Here is a 15,988-nt window from a genome sequence, read left to right on the forward strand (position 1 = left end):
CACGCGGGCCTCTCACTGTTGTGGCCTCTCCCATTGCGGAGCAACAGGCTCCGGACGCGCGGGCTCAGCGGCCACGGCTCACGGGCCCAGCCGCTCCGCGGCATGTGGGATCTTCCCGGACCGGGGCCTGAACCCGCGTCCCCTGCATCGGCAGGTGGACTCTCAACCACTGTGCCACCAGGGAAGCCCAGAGCAGCCTTTTTTGAAGCCTGCAGTCTATTCAGGTTTCAGAGAGAAGGCTAAATTCAAGGAGGAATTCGATTCAGACTCCCGCTTGGCTCCTGCCATGTGAGTGGAACAGACAGGGCTGTGCATGTGGCTCTCTCAGGCAGTTCACAGTGCAGCCCCTGAAAACCAGCTGATGGTTTTTGCTATTGTCTAGGTTCTTTTTTTTTTCCTTCTTTTTAAAATTTTTCTTTATCTTTGTAAAGCCATGTCTCAGCCTTGTCACCCCAAAATGTAGCATCTGTAGCAATAAAACAGGCTGAGACTAAGTTAAGTCCACCTCAGAACCACAGTGCTCAAAACTATAGTGCTTCCTAAGATAGGAAGAGAGATGACAGAGATAAAAAGATCGAGATTAGAGATAGATATGATAGAGAAGACACACAGGTAGATGAGATAAGAGACAGACAGAGAGATAGGGATAGCATAGATATGATAGATCAAGGTAGATGCTTCTTTAAATTTAATTTTTATTTTGTGTTGGGGTATAGTTGATTTACAATTTTGTTTCAAGTGTACAGCAAAGTGAATCTGTTACACATATACATATATCCATTATTTTTCAGATTCTTTTCTCATATAGGTTATTATAGAATATTGGGTGGAGTTCCCTGTGCTATACAGTAGGTCCTTGTTGTCAAGATAGATGATTGATAGAGATGATAGAGATAGATGCTATCGGCTCTATAGGTATTACCTCTATAGATAGAGAGATAGCCAGCCCTCACTAACTCTTCTTAAGAATAAACCATGGGCTTCCCTGGTGGCGCAGTGGTTGAGGGCCTGCCTGCCAATGCAGGGGACACGGGTTCGTGCCCCGGTCCGGGAAGATCCCACATGCCGCGGAGCAGCTGGGCCCATGAGCCATGGCTGCTGAGCCTGCGCGTCCGGAGCCTGTGCTCCACAACGGGAGAGGCCACAACAGTGAGAGGCCCGCGGACCATACCGCAAAAAAAAAAAAAAAAAAAAAAAAAAAAAAAAAAAAAAAAAAAAAAAAAAAAAAAAAAAAAAAAAAAAAGAATAAACCACTCAGATTTTATGCTCTGTTTATCTTTTATCTATTTATTCTGTTTCTCTATTTATCTTGACAAAGGGGATTTCCTTTGTAACATGGGTGTGGCGTCCTCCCCTCTTCCTCACGCATTCTTCTGTTCACTCCCTGATGGACCAGTCACTGTAACTGAGGAGCTGCAAGGGAACTAAGGGACCAGTTAGTCTATCCTCCAGACTCGGCTTGCCACAAGAAAGTGGACCATCTCATATGAAAAGAGATGTTTTCATTGATTTCCCTTGACCCATTTAAGTTGTTCTCAATAGCACTGTTCTGTTCAGTCTGGAAATTCTCTTTGACCAAACCCACTGCCTTGTTCCCTGAAATATGGCACCTACCTCCACGTCACAGAGGTCTCTCTTGGGTGGAGGTGGAAAGAGAAAAGGCATCACAGACTGTGCCCAGGGACCCAACCTGGACCCTGGAGACGCCCCTGGATGGAGGCGGGAGGAGTCACCCCCAAATCAGCTGGAAACTGGCCTCACATAGACAAGCTCTTAAACTTCTCTGACCAGGGAGGCTCAGGGGAGGAAAAGCCTGTTCCAAAGAAACAAAGCAAAGCCCACTGAAGAAGCCCTGCGGAAAAATGCCCAGGGGGGCCTCCTGGGTTTATGAAAACAAATATTATCTCAACGCTAGCTCTCAGGTGGATGGTAATGCAGACATAAAGATTTAAGTGAGCATTTAAGTTTCTAAGTGACCCAGGCAGGAGAGCCTGGGAAGGAAGGGAGCCTGTGATGACGTGTGACCTTTCCAAAGCATCGTAGACCCCTCCACTTGTCTACTCTTCTAAGTGTCACAAGGCAGGAAAGCCCAGTGAGGGGCTAGAACTTTCCCCAATATGTTGATGCTTCTCTTCTCTCTCTAACTGAATCAGAGTGAACTAAACAGTCTGTACTTCCAGGCCCTTGTTGAACCTGCTGTACCCATCCTGTCCCCTACACAGAATTTCTCCCTGGCGGGGCCAGGGCACAGGGGCCAACTTGGTGAGGGGCAAACGGGGGTGTCCTGTCCACGCAGCTCATCTCTAAGCCCAGGCAGCCTTTGCCGTAAGAAGTGCTTTAGCCAGGTTACCTCCTCAGCACTCAGCATCCCGCCGAAGTGCTTACGTGTTCCTCATCTGTTCTGCCGGCCAGAGGTGGGGATGTCAGGCCAGAAGCCACCAGCCCGCCAGGCTGGAATGATGGACAGGGATGTGTCTGCTGGACAGGGGAGGAGCCTAGGTGTCCCTGCAGGTGCTTGAGAGAGAGAACCGGGGCTGGGTTGACACCCCGGCAATATTTTTAGGGGCAGTTTGTTGGCATTGTTGCCTAAGCCAGACATAGGCAAAGGGGAGCCCTTTACAGAATGGTTCTCTTGGCTACCAGGGTCATCACTGCCCAGCAGCCAGTCAGATCCTCTGTCGGATTGGGCTGAGATGCCTCAGTGTGCCTTGGGCTCAGCCTGGCTGCTATGCTGGTCCAGAGCTGAAACAGGAAGGGATGGGAGGAGTCTGGATCTTCCAGGCCCTGCATCACCCACCGTCCTGATGTACAAGACCCATTGCAGCCCCAGGGTGAGGAAATAGAAAATGGGACCAGAGGGAGTATCCAGGAAGCCCTCCTAAGCCCACCCCAAGCACTGGCTCTGGGTCGGGCGGGGCGGGGAGCGGGGGGGCGTGGTGAGTAGCTATGTTTGCCGGGGAGGAAGGAGCCAGCCTTCATGAGCCTGGAATGCTGGGGTCAGGAATCCACCACGGGTGCGCGACAGTGGCCGCCCGCGCACACCTCCTTCGTAGCTTCACGTAGCACTTGTCTTCCAAGGAGCTCCCACCCAGAATGAACAGACCGATATAATCATTGACCTCGTGATCTTAGTTAGCAACATAGATATTAGGGCAATTTATTGTCATCTACAACTTGCCCCTTTAACAGAAGAGAAAATGAAGGAATGTGGGAAATAAATCAACTTCTTGGGAACTTCAGCCTAGTTAGCTTATTAGCATCTATTAAGGGGCCACCATGCGCCAGACTGATTGGCTGTGGACATGTTAAGGGCATTAAGTCATGATTCCTGTCTTCAGGAAGATCCCAGTGTGGTGAGAGGGCTGTAAACCGGTGCCTCCAGTGCCGCCCTAAGAAAGCTCTGGTCACAAAGCTGAGGGTGGGCCTGCAGGGAGGGGAGAAAGGAGATCCCACCTCCTCTCTGGGCTCCTGAAAAGGAGGCTTCCCAGAGGGTTGACTGGTGAGTTGGGGAGGCAAAACATCATAGATAATAACATGCTGTATTTTTTGCATCCTTCCCGTGTGCCAGCCCCTTCACAAACGTGTTGTTTCATCCCAGATGCGAAAACAGAAGCTTAGAGGGGGTTAGGGTGCCAACTGACAGAGGCAGGATTTGAACTCGAGGCTGCCTGAATCCAGAGCCCAGCTCTCAGGCGCTGCATTTTTCAAGGCCCACCTCTCATAGTTTTTGTTCTCAACTCCAGGCTCCGATCACCTCCGGGTCCAGCGGGCCCAGTCTCTCTTCCTTCCTTGTGCTGTGGGGTGTGAGAGGGGGAGGGGCTGGTGACCACATTTTGTTCTTTTTGAATTTTCCTCGAGGGGAGTTCCACATTCTGCTGGGGGAATGGGAGGTGTCAGGTCTGAGGTCATTGCTTTGAAGACCCCAAATTGTTTTGTTCTGTGACTTTAAGGGGAGTTGAGGGACACATAGAAACACGCCATCAGAGCAAAGGAGAAAGGTCCCCCCCCCTGCCGCCTCATGCTTTCCATTTGACATAAGTGATTAAAATAGAGCTGAAAATTCCACTAGCAGAGAGAAAAGACACGTTAATAAAAACTGTATAATGAGTGTATTAAGATTAATGGGAGAAAGGAAGGCCTTTAGGACCAGCCTCTCCCAGTGTGAAAGGTGCTTCTACTGAGTGGCAGCCGTGTCCAGATGTGAATCCATGCTTGGAGGCAGCCATGTGTGTCCTTGAACCACGGTTACTGTTCTTCGCAATAATCTCCTGTCTGAGTTTATGTAAGTGGAAGCCCTCACATCAAAGCCACTGCCTGCCCAGCTCATCCTTTTGGTAGTTTTCCAAGGAAGTCCAGTGGCACCCGCTCTCCAGCCATCATCACAGGGTTGTCACATCCGTAGGTCCCACCAAGGTCTGTGGATCCGTTACCCATCACGGGCAGAGGCTCACGTTTACCTTCCTGGAGACGGCTCGGTGTGTTGAAATCACATAATCTCAATGTTTGTCATTACCTTGTTTTTTTAGAGTCCATTCAGAAGGGAAGCCTAATTTTAAAAGTATATGAAACCGTTGTTATACTAGAGGCATATGCTACCTTGACATTTTCATAATTCCTGTAGCAACCAGGGTGGTTTCACAACCCCAGAAAAGACTTCGGGGGAAACTTGAGTCTGTTTTCTGGGGCTTTTTTGTTTTTTTTTCTAAGAAGCTAACGTTCAAAGTTGTCTGCTTTGCTGTCTTCCTTTTCCCGCTGCGGGATCTTCTGATCTTTTGTAGTGAGCACAGGCATCACGGATTGCTGATAAGCTGTCCCCCAGCCTTCAAAGCTAGTCTGCTTCTAGCTGCTTCTCTGTGCAGCCTGTGCTTGACTCGGCATTCCCATTTGCAAAGGGAAGGGATCACTCTTCCTTAAGTTTTTCATCTTTCGAGCTCTCACCAGTTGTTGCTTCGTAAATGCCCAAGTCTTGAGCTTTGGAAGGTGTCCAGGGGCAAATGCAAAAGTGCACGGAATCTAGTGTGATCCTGAAGCCACAAAACCAGCTGTCTTCCCATCTTAGAAACGAGTCCTGTACAAATAGCAAATTGGACGTGTCACCCTGCCTGTTCCTTTACTTCAGCCGTTTTCTCGAAGTGAATACTGGTTATAAAGGAAAGTTAATCCGCTCACGACTTTCCTTGTCGGAAGTGTTCCCCTCTGAAAGCTGTTTATAAAATGCTGCTCCCATTCTGCCGATTTCTTTTTCAGTATTGACTTAAGAAGCAGGTTATCAACTACACCAGAAAATCAGGGTTATTACTCTTTTTTAAAAAATTAATTTATATATTTATTTATTGTTTATTTTTGGCTGCGTTGGGTCTTCGTTGCTGTGCACGGACTCTCTCTAGTTGCGGCGAGTGGGGGCTACTCTTCGTTGTGGTGTGTGGGCTTCTCATCGTTGTGGCTTCTCTTGTTGCGGAGCACGGGCTCTAGGTGCGTGGGCTTCAGTAGTTGTGGCACGTGGGCTCAGTAGTTGTGGCTCTTGGGCTCTAGAGCGCAGGCTCAGTAGTTGTGGCGCACGGACTTAGTTGCTCTGCGGCATCTCAGGGATCTTCCCAGACCAGGGCTCGAACTCGTGTCCCCTGCATTGGCGGGCGGATTCTTAACCACTGCACCACCAGGGAAGTCCCACAGAGTTATTATTTTACCTTCGTAGGAACCATTGTGGTGTCCTAAACTTTCTCTTCTACCCCAGCCGGGTTCTGTCCCCTCCATCCCTCCCTCTGCCATCTGAGAGAGGAGAGGGGCAGAGGGATGTGGGAGGGAGGTGTTCAGGGGAGTTGAAGCTGTGAGAGCCAGACTAGCCCTGTGGGAACCTAAGTGCTATGGGGCGGCAGGCCTAGGATGCCAGACGAAGTCGATAACATGAATGTCATTGACGACTGACTCTGCTGCAGATGAGACTTCCACCAGAAGTAAAGGAAGAGAAGAAGTAAAGAACTGCCTGCTTTAAATAGAGGCACTGAGAATAGCCTGTGTGTGATCCATGCATAAGCAGCATTAATTTAATACTCTGAGCCTAATGTGTGAATAATCTCCATGAATAGCCCTTAAAGAGTAAGCATTAAGTTGACAGACATTGAAGAGAACTTAATTCTCCACTCCAACATCCTCACTCCCCCTCCCCCAGTACCATTCTCACCACCAGAGCTGGACAAGTGGCAGCTTTTTGTGCTCATTTGATACAGAAAGTGATCAATATGTTTACCTGGCTCTGTTGTGCGTATGTTTTGGGGTTAATGATCAATATCATTACTGTAATTTTATATTAACATAATGATTTCCTCCCAAGTGCACAGAAGCCTTTCTGCATCCAGTGTGGTAGATGACAGATATAATTTTCTCCATTTCTATAACTAAGGAAATTGATCCAGGGAGGAGTGATGGTGGGTGCTAGTCAGTGGTGTGTTGGTAAATATTTTCGCAGCTAGCTCTCCAAGAGAAGCAGCCCTGGTTTGTAGTGGATGCTGATTACCATGGTGTAAATACTCCCACCTTGGCTGATTCAGGCCACCGGCATGCCTCACTGAATGCAGAGTTAGGAAGAGATAACAATCAGGTCCTGTGAGCTGGCATGGCACTCTCCAGAGTATAACTGGCCCAAATTCATGGCTTCAGACTCCCAGGTGACTCCTAAGGACCAGCTCCAACCTCTGTAAATGCCCAGTTAACTCTCAGGCTCAGCTCAGCCTCTAACTCAGTGGATTGCCTTGAAGAGTGTTTTCCACACTTTGAGTTGCGACCCATTAAAGGGTCAAGAAGTTAATATCAAGATCTTAGTGAGCTGTGCTTCCCTGGTGGCGCAGTGGTTAAGAATCCGCCTGCCAATGCAGGGGACACGGGTTCAAGCCCTAGTCCGGGAAGATCCCACACGCCGCCGAGCAACGAAGCCCGTGCGCCACAACTACTGAGCCTGCGCTCCAGAGCCCGTGCTCCGCAACAAGAGAAGCCACCGCAATGAGAAGCCCGCGCACTGCAGTGAAGAGTAGCCACAACTAGAGAAAGCCCACACATGGCAACAAAGACCCAACGCAGCCAAAAATAAATAAATAAAATAAATAATAATAAAAATTTTTTAAAAGATCTCAGTGAGCATTTTTTTCAATGAAATAGAACAGAATAAAATAAAAAGAAATGAGTAGACCAGAACATATCATAGTGTAACGTACATGTTCCAACGAGAGATGATGGATGGATGAGTGGATAGATAGGTAGATAGGTAGATACATAGATACATAGATAAAATAGGTGTGTATTTGTGTATAGTGAGTTGGGGTTAAAAAGAACAAAAATAAAAAATACTGACCCCATCTGCAAAATGGAGCTATGGAGCTTGCTCTCACCCTGCCCATAATCAGGCCAGGAGGATGACTAAGGTCACCTCTGTGACAGTGCCATGGTGGTACCATCTGATCTATCTGATCAACAGTTGATTCATTTGCAGGGGCAAAATGGGGCAAAACAGACAGGTGTGGCTTTGTCTGTTTGGGAGATGGATGAACACTGTGATGGGCACAGTCCCATCACGTTTATGCACGTTTTCTCGGGGCCTGACCACAGCCTAGAGAGTGTCCTCGCAGTGGCCCTCAGCCCTCATCTGTCCACGCAGTGCGCGATGGTGTACTTGAACACACAGGAAATTCTGCAGGTTGGAGGGAACGCTGAGGTTCCCCGGGAGGCTGGCTGTGAGTGGTTACGCAGGAGAGTCAAAGAATGTGCTGGCTGGAGCAACTCTCCCACTGGAATGAGGACAAGTTAGTTTTGAAAAATAGAGGAGAAGACCTTGACTAAAACTTTTTCCACACGTTCTTCCGAATCCCTGGAGGAAGAAAATACAAAGCCAGGCAGCTTTTATGAGCCTTCACAGCAACCCCATGAGGCAAGAACTGTGAGCCCCATTTTACGGAAGGGGAAACTGACACTCAGAAAGGTTAGGCACCTGCCCTGAAGTTGCACAGCAAAGGACACTGCGCTCTAAATCCTTCCTTCTGACCCCAGGCCTGTGCAAACGCCAGCGGCTCCCTCGGAGCCCGTTAGTCATGCACGGAAGCGTTCCAGACTGGTTTCTTCATCTTTGAAATGAGATCTTGCTCTTATGAAACACGTGGCCTTTTGCTGAGATGGGAGTGTGGGCTGTAGAGTAGGAATCTCATCCTACTTTAAAGATCACTGCCTTGGGATCTCTTACCTTTGTTTCCTTGCCTGGAAAGTGGGTTGATAGCAACTTTGTGGGTTAGTTATGAGGATTAACTAAGATAATGTAATGAGATAACAAAGTCTAGAAGGATATATATTAACGTGCCAACAGTGGTTAACCCGAGGTGGTGTCATTACAGGTGGTTTCACTTTTCCCTTTTCTTCCCGTCTTCGTTCAGTGGTGCACCGGTAAATGTTTAACAATGTGGCTTTCCAAAGAAAGGAGATTTGTAGTGCCCATTTCCGTGGTATAAATACTCTCACCAGGGCTTCCGTGGTGGCGCAGTGGTCGAGAGTCCGCCTGCCGATGCAGGGGACGCGGGTTCGTGCCCCGGTCCGGGAAGATCCCACGTGCCGCGGAGCGGCTGGGCCCGTGGGCCGTGGCCGCTGAGCCTGCGCGTCCGGAGTCCGTGCTCCGCAACGGGAGAGGCCGCAGCAGTGAGAGGCCCGCGTGCCGCAAAAAAAAAAAAAAAAAACTCTCACCAGGGCTGATTTCAAGTTACCACCTTGATCTCACTGATCAAGTTGGGAGACTTGCACAGTTGGCTCTAGAAAGCTGGTACAAGCCCACGTCAACACACCCCTGTTTTAAACTGTGAGCTGCCAGCTCTATTTGGGTGATAAATTGAGAGAGAGAGAGAGAGAGAGAGGGAGAATTAATAATAGGATGCCTAGCATGATGCCAGACATAGTAGTTTTCAGTTCTCCCTGGCCTGCCTTCCTCATCCCCAAGCAGACAGCACAGGGACCGAGATGGCCTGGCCCCGCGACGTGGTGGTTCTGAGAAGCCAGGTGCCCTTATCTCGCTCCGCATCTGCCAGGCTCTCCCAGAGCCTGGGCAGCCTGTCGAGGAGATTCTAAGGCCTGATCACCAAGGAATAATCAAGTAGGCCAGCAGGTCCTCTCAGTTTCCACAGGAGACACACTCTGAGCAGACGTGTGCATGGTTGAAACTGCCCTGGAGGAAACCAAGGAGAGTCCCAGTGGAGTGAAGGGCCTAGAGGATGACACCCCCAGGGTGGCCAGTCTCTGACCAGCCTAACCTTCACCTTCAACTCTCGACCTAGAGGTGCGTGTAGGGGGTGGGGTCTACAGGTTCCTGGAGGAATCCTGAAATGGGACAGCAGCTGGAGGCCTGACAGGCCTCGGGCACATCATCAGGCACGCACGACAAAGGTGCAGAGGTGCGTTCCTCACCCGCAGCTCTCAGCCTCCCATACTCCGCACAGCTTCTGGTGCAGAGTAGGTGCTCATGAAAATTTTGTGAATGCGCTTTTTTGTTTTTTTAATTAATGCATTTCTTTCATGCCTTTATAGCCTGATCTATTGCGGAAAGGCTGGAAGGCAGCTCAGGAAATGCTGTTGAATAAATAAATGTCTTAGCCCTTGCCAGCTCCTGGTTTCACATGTTCCTGGATAGAAAATGTGACTAAATCTAAATGAGATGCAAAGTGTTAATAAAGATTGCCAGTGATTTTTTTTTTTAATTTCTTCTGGCTTTTCTGTATTTTTCATATGTATCCTCAGAGAACATGGATCACTTTTGTTATTTAAAAAAAAAAGACTATATTATAAAAATAATCTGTAAATAAAATGTAAAGCGGGAGTGGTGTCAGCAATGTGGGACCGGGTGCATCCTCTGTGTGCTGGGAGGCTCTGAAGCAAGGGCCCCGGACATGCTGGGTGGGCCCGGCCTGGGCCTCCCCACGCCGCAGGCCTTTGTCACAGCTGGGTTCTCTCTCAGGCCTCCTCTTTCCACAGGCCTCCGCCTACCAGGCACTGACTAATAACGCTCCCCTCCGGTAATGTCTTAGTCAGAGCGGAAACAGAGGCGAGTCCTAGAGGGGAAGTGATGGGCTGCAACCAGAGCCACAGATGATGCAGAGGCTCAGTGCGCCTGTGCCCCGGTCTGGTCCGCATCCCGCCGCAGGTGCGCGGGTTCCTCGCACGTGGAGGGGACCCAGCAGTGGGGGCCCTTCTCACCATTCCAGTCCAGCCTCCTCTGGGGCGGGGGTCTTGGCTTCCGGCCGCGTGACAAGTGGGTCGGTTCCGTTTCCCTCTAAGCATCGGGGCTGCCCTGGAAGCCTGTGTTGGCTTATAAATGAGCCGTGCCTGAATCAGAAGGAACTTGGCTTCCCTGTGGCCTCGCCCTGCAGCTGGGAGAACCATCGTGCGCCCGGTGGTTTTCAGTAAAGACACAGGTTGAGTCTAAAAAACGAGGGCATGGGGGGGCTGGGGAGGGGAAGCTCAGCTCTGTGACGCAAAGACTTTCATGCAGAACATGTCTTTTACTTCCTCTGTCCGCCCTGCTCTCAGTGGCCCTGGAGCCAGTCAGCTAAGGAGAGGCCGGCAGAGTGCCCCCCACCCCACGGTGGGCGAGGAGGTGTGACCACCGAACCCTCCAAGCTGACCCCCTGCACACACACAGCTTTCCTGAGACATAGTTCACATATACAGTTCACCCGTTTAAAGCATGCTGTTCAGTGGTTTGTAGTATGTTCACAGCGTTGTGCAGCCATCACCACTATCAATCTTAGAACATTATTATCACCCCCAAAAGAAACCCGTAGCCTTTAGCAATTGTCCGACAGTTCCCTCCAGGGCCCGCCCCCGGCCAGCCCAAGGCAAGCACTAATCTGCTTTCTGTCTCTCTAGTTTTGCCTGTTCTGGACGGTTCATATAAATGGAATCATATAATACGTGGGCTTTGGTGACTGGCTCCTTTCACTTAGCAGATGTTTTCAGGCTTCATCCGTGTTGTAGCAGGGGTCAGTACTTCACTCCTTTTTATGGCCAAATATCCCATTGTACGGATATATCACGTTTCATTTATTTGTTCAGCAGTTGATGGGTATCTGGGTTGCTTCCACCCTCGGGCTGTTATGAATAATGCTACAGTGAACACGCGTGGGCAGGCTTTTGTGTGAACCTATGTGATTGTGTCTCGTAGGCCACGTAACTGATCTTCTAACAGTGTCCATCTGACTCTGTCACTTCTTTGCTTAAAAACCTTTGGTAGCTTCCCACTGATCTTAAAGTCAGGTTCAGAATCTCTACCTGGTCCACAAGGCTTACACCTTCTGGGCTCCCTCCTTGTTCTGTTCCAGCCAAGAGGTTCTGCTGACACACAGAATCTCCTTCCTCGGCAGACCTGGAACTTTCCTCTCCCTCCCCTGGCCTTTTCTTTCTCTAACCCCTCCTCAGGGAAGCCTCTCCAATGCCTCAGACAAGGTTAGGTCTACCTGCCACACACTCTCATGGGACCCTGTACATCTCCTCCTTAGGAGGTACCACTGTTACAACCAAGTGATGACTTGTGTGATTCTGGTTAATTCTTCTCTTTTCTGCTCCAGCAGAGCAGGGCATTCGTTCTTGTTCACCGGTTATCCCTGGAACCCAGCGTGGTCGGTACCCGGCACACTTAGGCACTCGTTAAATCTTTGCCACATAAAGGATGCGTAATGATGGCGGCCGACAAGCCACTTGTCTGGACACTTCCTTTTACCCTGGAGTCTCCCACGGGTCATGGGGAACCCAGGCAGCTGCTGAGACCAGGATGACTCCTCTGTCTCTCCAGGCTTTCTCGCCCCGTCACTCACCTGCGAGGGCTCTGCCTACGCTGAAATGGGTTCGGAGGAGCTCCCCCATCCTAAAATGACTAGAGCCTCGTTGGGTCCCAGCTAACCCGAGGGCCCTCTTTCAGAACAGGGTCACTGCCCATAGGATGTGATTCCAGGCAGCCCAACCCCGCTGACCAAACCAACAGGGGTAGCCGTCTGTTTGCAAGGAAAATAAGGAGGGGTTCTCTGAGGCACGGGCTTGCCTGAGAGTAGGGAGCTGCATTAGGACAAAATGCTTTCCCTTTCGTACAGATGATTGGCTTTCTGCGCGTCTCGTTTGAAAAACTGCCCTCGAGGAAATGCCAAGAAGAAACTGTCCACCTTCCGAGACTTGGCTGCTTTTTCAAAACAACCTGTTTTCCTTTCCCCCACAGATATGCACTTGTTTGGCCACTACCCAGCACACGACGACTTCTACCTCGTGGTGTGCAGTGCCTGTAACCAGGTCGTCAAGCCACAGGTCTTCCAGTCCCACTGCGGTAAGTGGACTCCTGCACCGGCCAGTGTCCGACATCAGGGAGGAACCGTCCCCTGTGGGGGACGAATTCATGGGTGAATTCCTCCTGGGGCTCTACCTCTGCTCCCAGGCTGCCTATCTTAGGAGCTGCAGTCCTTCTGCCCACACGCTCAGTCCTGCCGGGACACCAGAGAGAAAGCCTCCCATTGTTTAGCTAGATGGGTGGTGGCCTCTGCAGATGACGAAGGGGAGGGGCAGTGGTGGCTCTAGCAGTCCCTCCTGCAGCCTCGCAACCTGACATTGGGTCCCCCTGAGAGAGGGCACGGCGGAGTCTCCCTGTATGGACACACAGGAGGGGTGGGTCCCGTGTGGGACCACTGGGCTGCTGCCCCCGAGAAATGCGTGTAGCAAAGCCACAGGTTCAGCTTCTCCTCTTCCAAGAATCATCCTCGTTAAAAAAAAAAAAAAAGCCAGGCCTGTTTGGGAACTCACTCTCCCTCTGTATCTTTACACCCTTGAAGTGAGAAATTCCCTTCAGCTGTTCCACAGCAAATGCTGGCCTCCTTCAGTGCAGGTGCTGTGTGGACTTACAACAGATAACCTCCACGAGGCTGCTCCCCTATAGCAAATAGACAGCTACGGATCTGAGACAGGAAGTGACTTAACCTCTGTGAGTGGAGGTTTCCTGTCTTCACACGGGCCATTGGACCAGCCAGTTTCCAAAGTCGTCATATGCGCTGAGTTCCAGGACAGTAGTTCCCCGCCTTTTGGTTTAAACTCTCTTCTTTTTCTGTTGAACGTAAAATCCAGATGCCCTTCTTTACTGTTAAATTTCAAAGCACATTAAATATTGTGCCTAAAAAAAAAAAAAATCAAAGCAATTATAATATCAAATACGCTTTTGCAAATTACACGCTTCCCCTTTCTCACACTCAGGATTTCTCATTTTACCCCAGCCCTGCAGTTATCACCATTCTGTAATAAACAGGTATAAAATAAAAGGAGATGGGCTTATCTAAGCTCTCTAGTAGATGTATTTGGGACTATAGAATAGTTATATACATCCTAATATCACTTATGAATATGTATATACGTATATGTCATTTACATAACTGCATATATATGTATAACCTGCGTCTGTGTGTAAACTCTGGGTGTGTTTCGTGTTTATAATACGTGGAGAATCCAGGCTTCTGAGACTCTCTGACCTGCACAGGCATAGAGGCTCCTAGAAAGTGCTGTACAAAGAGCTCTGTTGAGAGGCCAGGTCTCCTGCCCCTCCTGGCAGCCAGCTCTGTGACTTGGGGCTACTTGCTAAATGTCTCAGTGTTTGGTTTCCTCGTTTCTTCCACAAGAGGTGACTTCCGCGGGCGTTTCCAGCTCTAACATTTTCGTTTCTGGCAGAATGAGCATGACACAGGAGCAAGACGTGCGCTGGGCACGAGCTGATCTTCTTGCTTGAGGCTCTGTAGCAAATGACCCTTCCTTCTCCCCGGAGGAGAGAAAAGGTCAAACCTCTCCCAGGGAGACTGTCAGAGGCCCGGCGGTGGTGCTGCCAGCTGGGGTGACCGGAGAGGGAGTCGAGAGCAGAGCGGTGGCAAGAAGATCCCACCCAACTGCTGGGTCAGGGGGTGACTGTGGAAGCTCCGTGGCCCCTGCTTCTGTCTGTCTCATGAAGATGCCAAAAGGGATCGTCATTCATTCATTCATGGGATGTGCTGCTGTTCTGGGCACTGGGGCGCAGCAGTGCACAAGACAGACAGAAATCCCATAAGCCGTCACAACCTTCTCTGGGAACTTAATTCGCTGGCAGGGTCTCTGACGGCAAGAACCTAAAAGGGACCTGGGACCCCACTGTGCCCTGCAGAATTCCGCCCAAGGCAAGGCCTCATCTAGCCAGCGAAGGAGACCTCTGGGGCTCGGCTGGGCTGAGACACGTGCCTCCCTCTGTCCTAGGCCTTTTGGTGCCAGAGCAAGTTGAGCTTAGGCGGAGAGCCAGGGCTTTTGTGGCCACCTCCTGAACAGTGGCAGTAAATTAGTTTGGGGGTTTGGGGTCACCGATCTTATCCCCCGAAGCCCCGTCTCCATTGAGCTTCTTGCTGAATCAGCTGACAAGCAGCGATGGGGACATGGCCACATCTCAGCAGATGGAGGCCTCTAAGCCTCCCTCGTCTTTCGGGTGCGTGTCCCGCAGGTTCGCAGCCCGCGTTTATCAAGGGCAGGAGAACACAAGGCAGAGCTCAGAAGCAGAGCAACACTCCGGGAACAGTGAGGATTTCTTAGTTGCCCTAAAAATTCCTCCTGTAGTGTCATGGTATTTCCTTGTTTGCTCGTTTACCTCCTATGACTAGCTTCGCTGTAATCAGCAAGTTAACGAGAATGGCACTGTGCTAAGTGCCGGGCACCATGCTATATGCTTTCTTTATCTTTAAACATGTAATCCTAACCCTCTCAACACCCCCATGAAGTAGGTACCAATGTCACCCCCATTTTGAACGTGGGGAAGCTAAGGCTTAGGAGTACCTTGCCCAGGGTTGCCAAGCTAAGCAGGTGTAAAGCCTGATTCTGAACGCAGGCCGCATCGCTCCAGAGAGAGGGAAGTGCATGCTTTGCCTGCTTGCCTAGCCATTGTCCCTCACTGCCTCCCAGCGTGGGTCACATGCCCTTCTTGTCCCGGCCCGAACTCAAAGGCCTGGCCACTTGCCTTCCAGGTAACACATCATAGTACAGGGCTTCAAACTCGACCTTGTTAGCAACAGAGCTTTCTCTCAAACGGAGTCTCATCTGTAGAACCCAAATATGGATATAGATACACAGCAGAGCCAAAGAGGTTGAAATTGGGGTCCCTGGCCTACTCCTGGCCTCTCAACCCGCCAGGGCTCCGCAGAACCGCATCTGAAGTTTTAAAGTGGAGAGAACATGGGCTTTGGAGGCAGGCAAAGCAGTTCACATGACTCCCTCATTAACTGCATGATCTCAGGCAGGTAGCCTCCTGTCTCTCCACCTGGTCCATAAGATCGGTGCGCTGCCTGCCTCGGGGGAGTTGTGGGTGCAGAATGACTGGCCAGAGGCGCCTTCCTGCAGGCACACCCAGAGCATGCGTTCATTCCCCTTCTCCCCGTGCCATCTCCCCATGGCCAGCAGCTGGACGCGGTTCTTCCCTCTTCACATGCGTAGAACTCTGTTCTCCAGTATGCCTCCTGCATTCTGCCGCGCACTTCACTTACCTGTGGACTGTCTCAGCACATCCACCAGCTTCTAGGATCCTCTCAGGACTGGGGATATACCTTTTCAGCTCTGTATTCCCAGCACCTAGAAATGCGTTCATCCATCACCGGCTGTGGCCCCGGGAAGCAGAGCTGAGGTGCGGTGGGAGGGACACAGCCCAGGGTCCAGCACACCTGGGGTCAGATCCCAGCTTGGCCTCGCCCAGCCCTTAGACCCTGGGCTTGTCACCCTTTTAAATGACAGGGGACTGGACCTGTGTTCTCTTGGACACTTGCTCGTTCTTAGCACCTATGATTCAGCTCCTGATTTTAGGGATCATATATCCAGAGAGATGGATGCATGGCAGCCTTCAAGATTTCAGTGACCTGGTTAAGTTAAATGAAAAAAGGGTGTGTGTGTGTGTGTGTGTGTGTGTGTGTGTGTGTGTGTGTGTGTGTGTGTGTGTGTG

General features: G+C 50.4%; 1 protein-coding gene across 3 annotated transcripts in view; it reads left to right on the forward strand.

Annotated features, from left to right (window-relative positions):
* Nucleotides 1-15,988, forward strand: part of ATXN7L1 (ataxin 7 like 1) — a 245,187-nt gene that overhangs the window by 75,283 nt on the left and 153,916 nt on the right. For all 3 annotated transcript variants that reach the window (XM_007468976.1, XM_007468978.1, XM_007468977.1), the window contains one exon: nt 12,230-12,334. In XM_007468976.1, the coding sequence (XP_007469038.1) occupies nt 12,230-12,334 (105 nt within the window). The remainder of the gene's footprint in view (nt 1-12,229; nt 12,335-15,988) is intronic.

Source organism: Lipotes vexillifer, unplaced genomic scaffold, assembly GCF_000442215.2.
Source record: "Lipotes vexillifer unplaced genomic scaffold, Lipotes_vexillifer_v1.1 scaffold1002, whole genome shotgun sequence".
Lineage (NCBI taxonomy): Eukaryota > Metazoa > Chordata > Mammalia > Artiodactyla > Lipotidae > Lipotes > Lipotes vexillifer.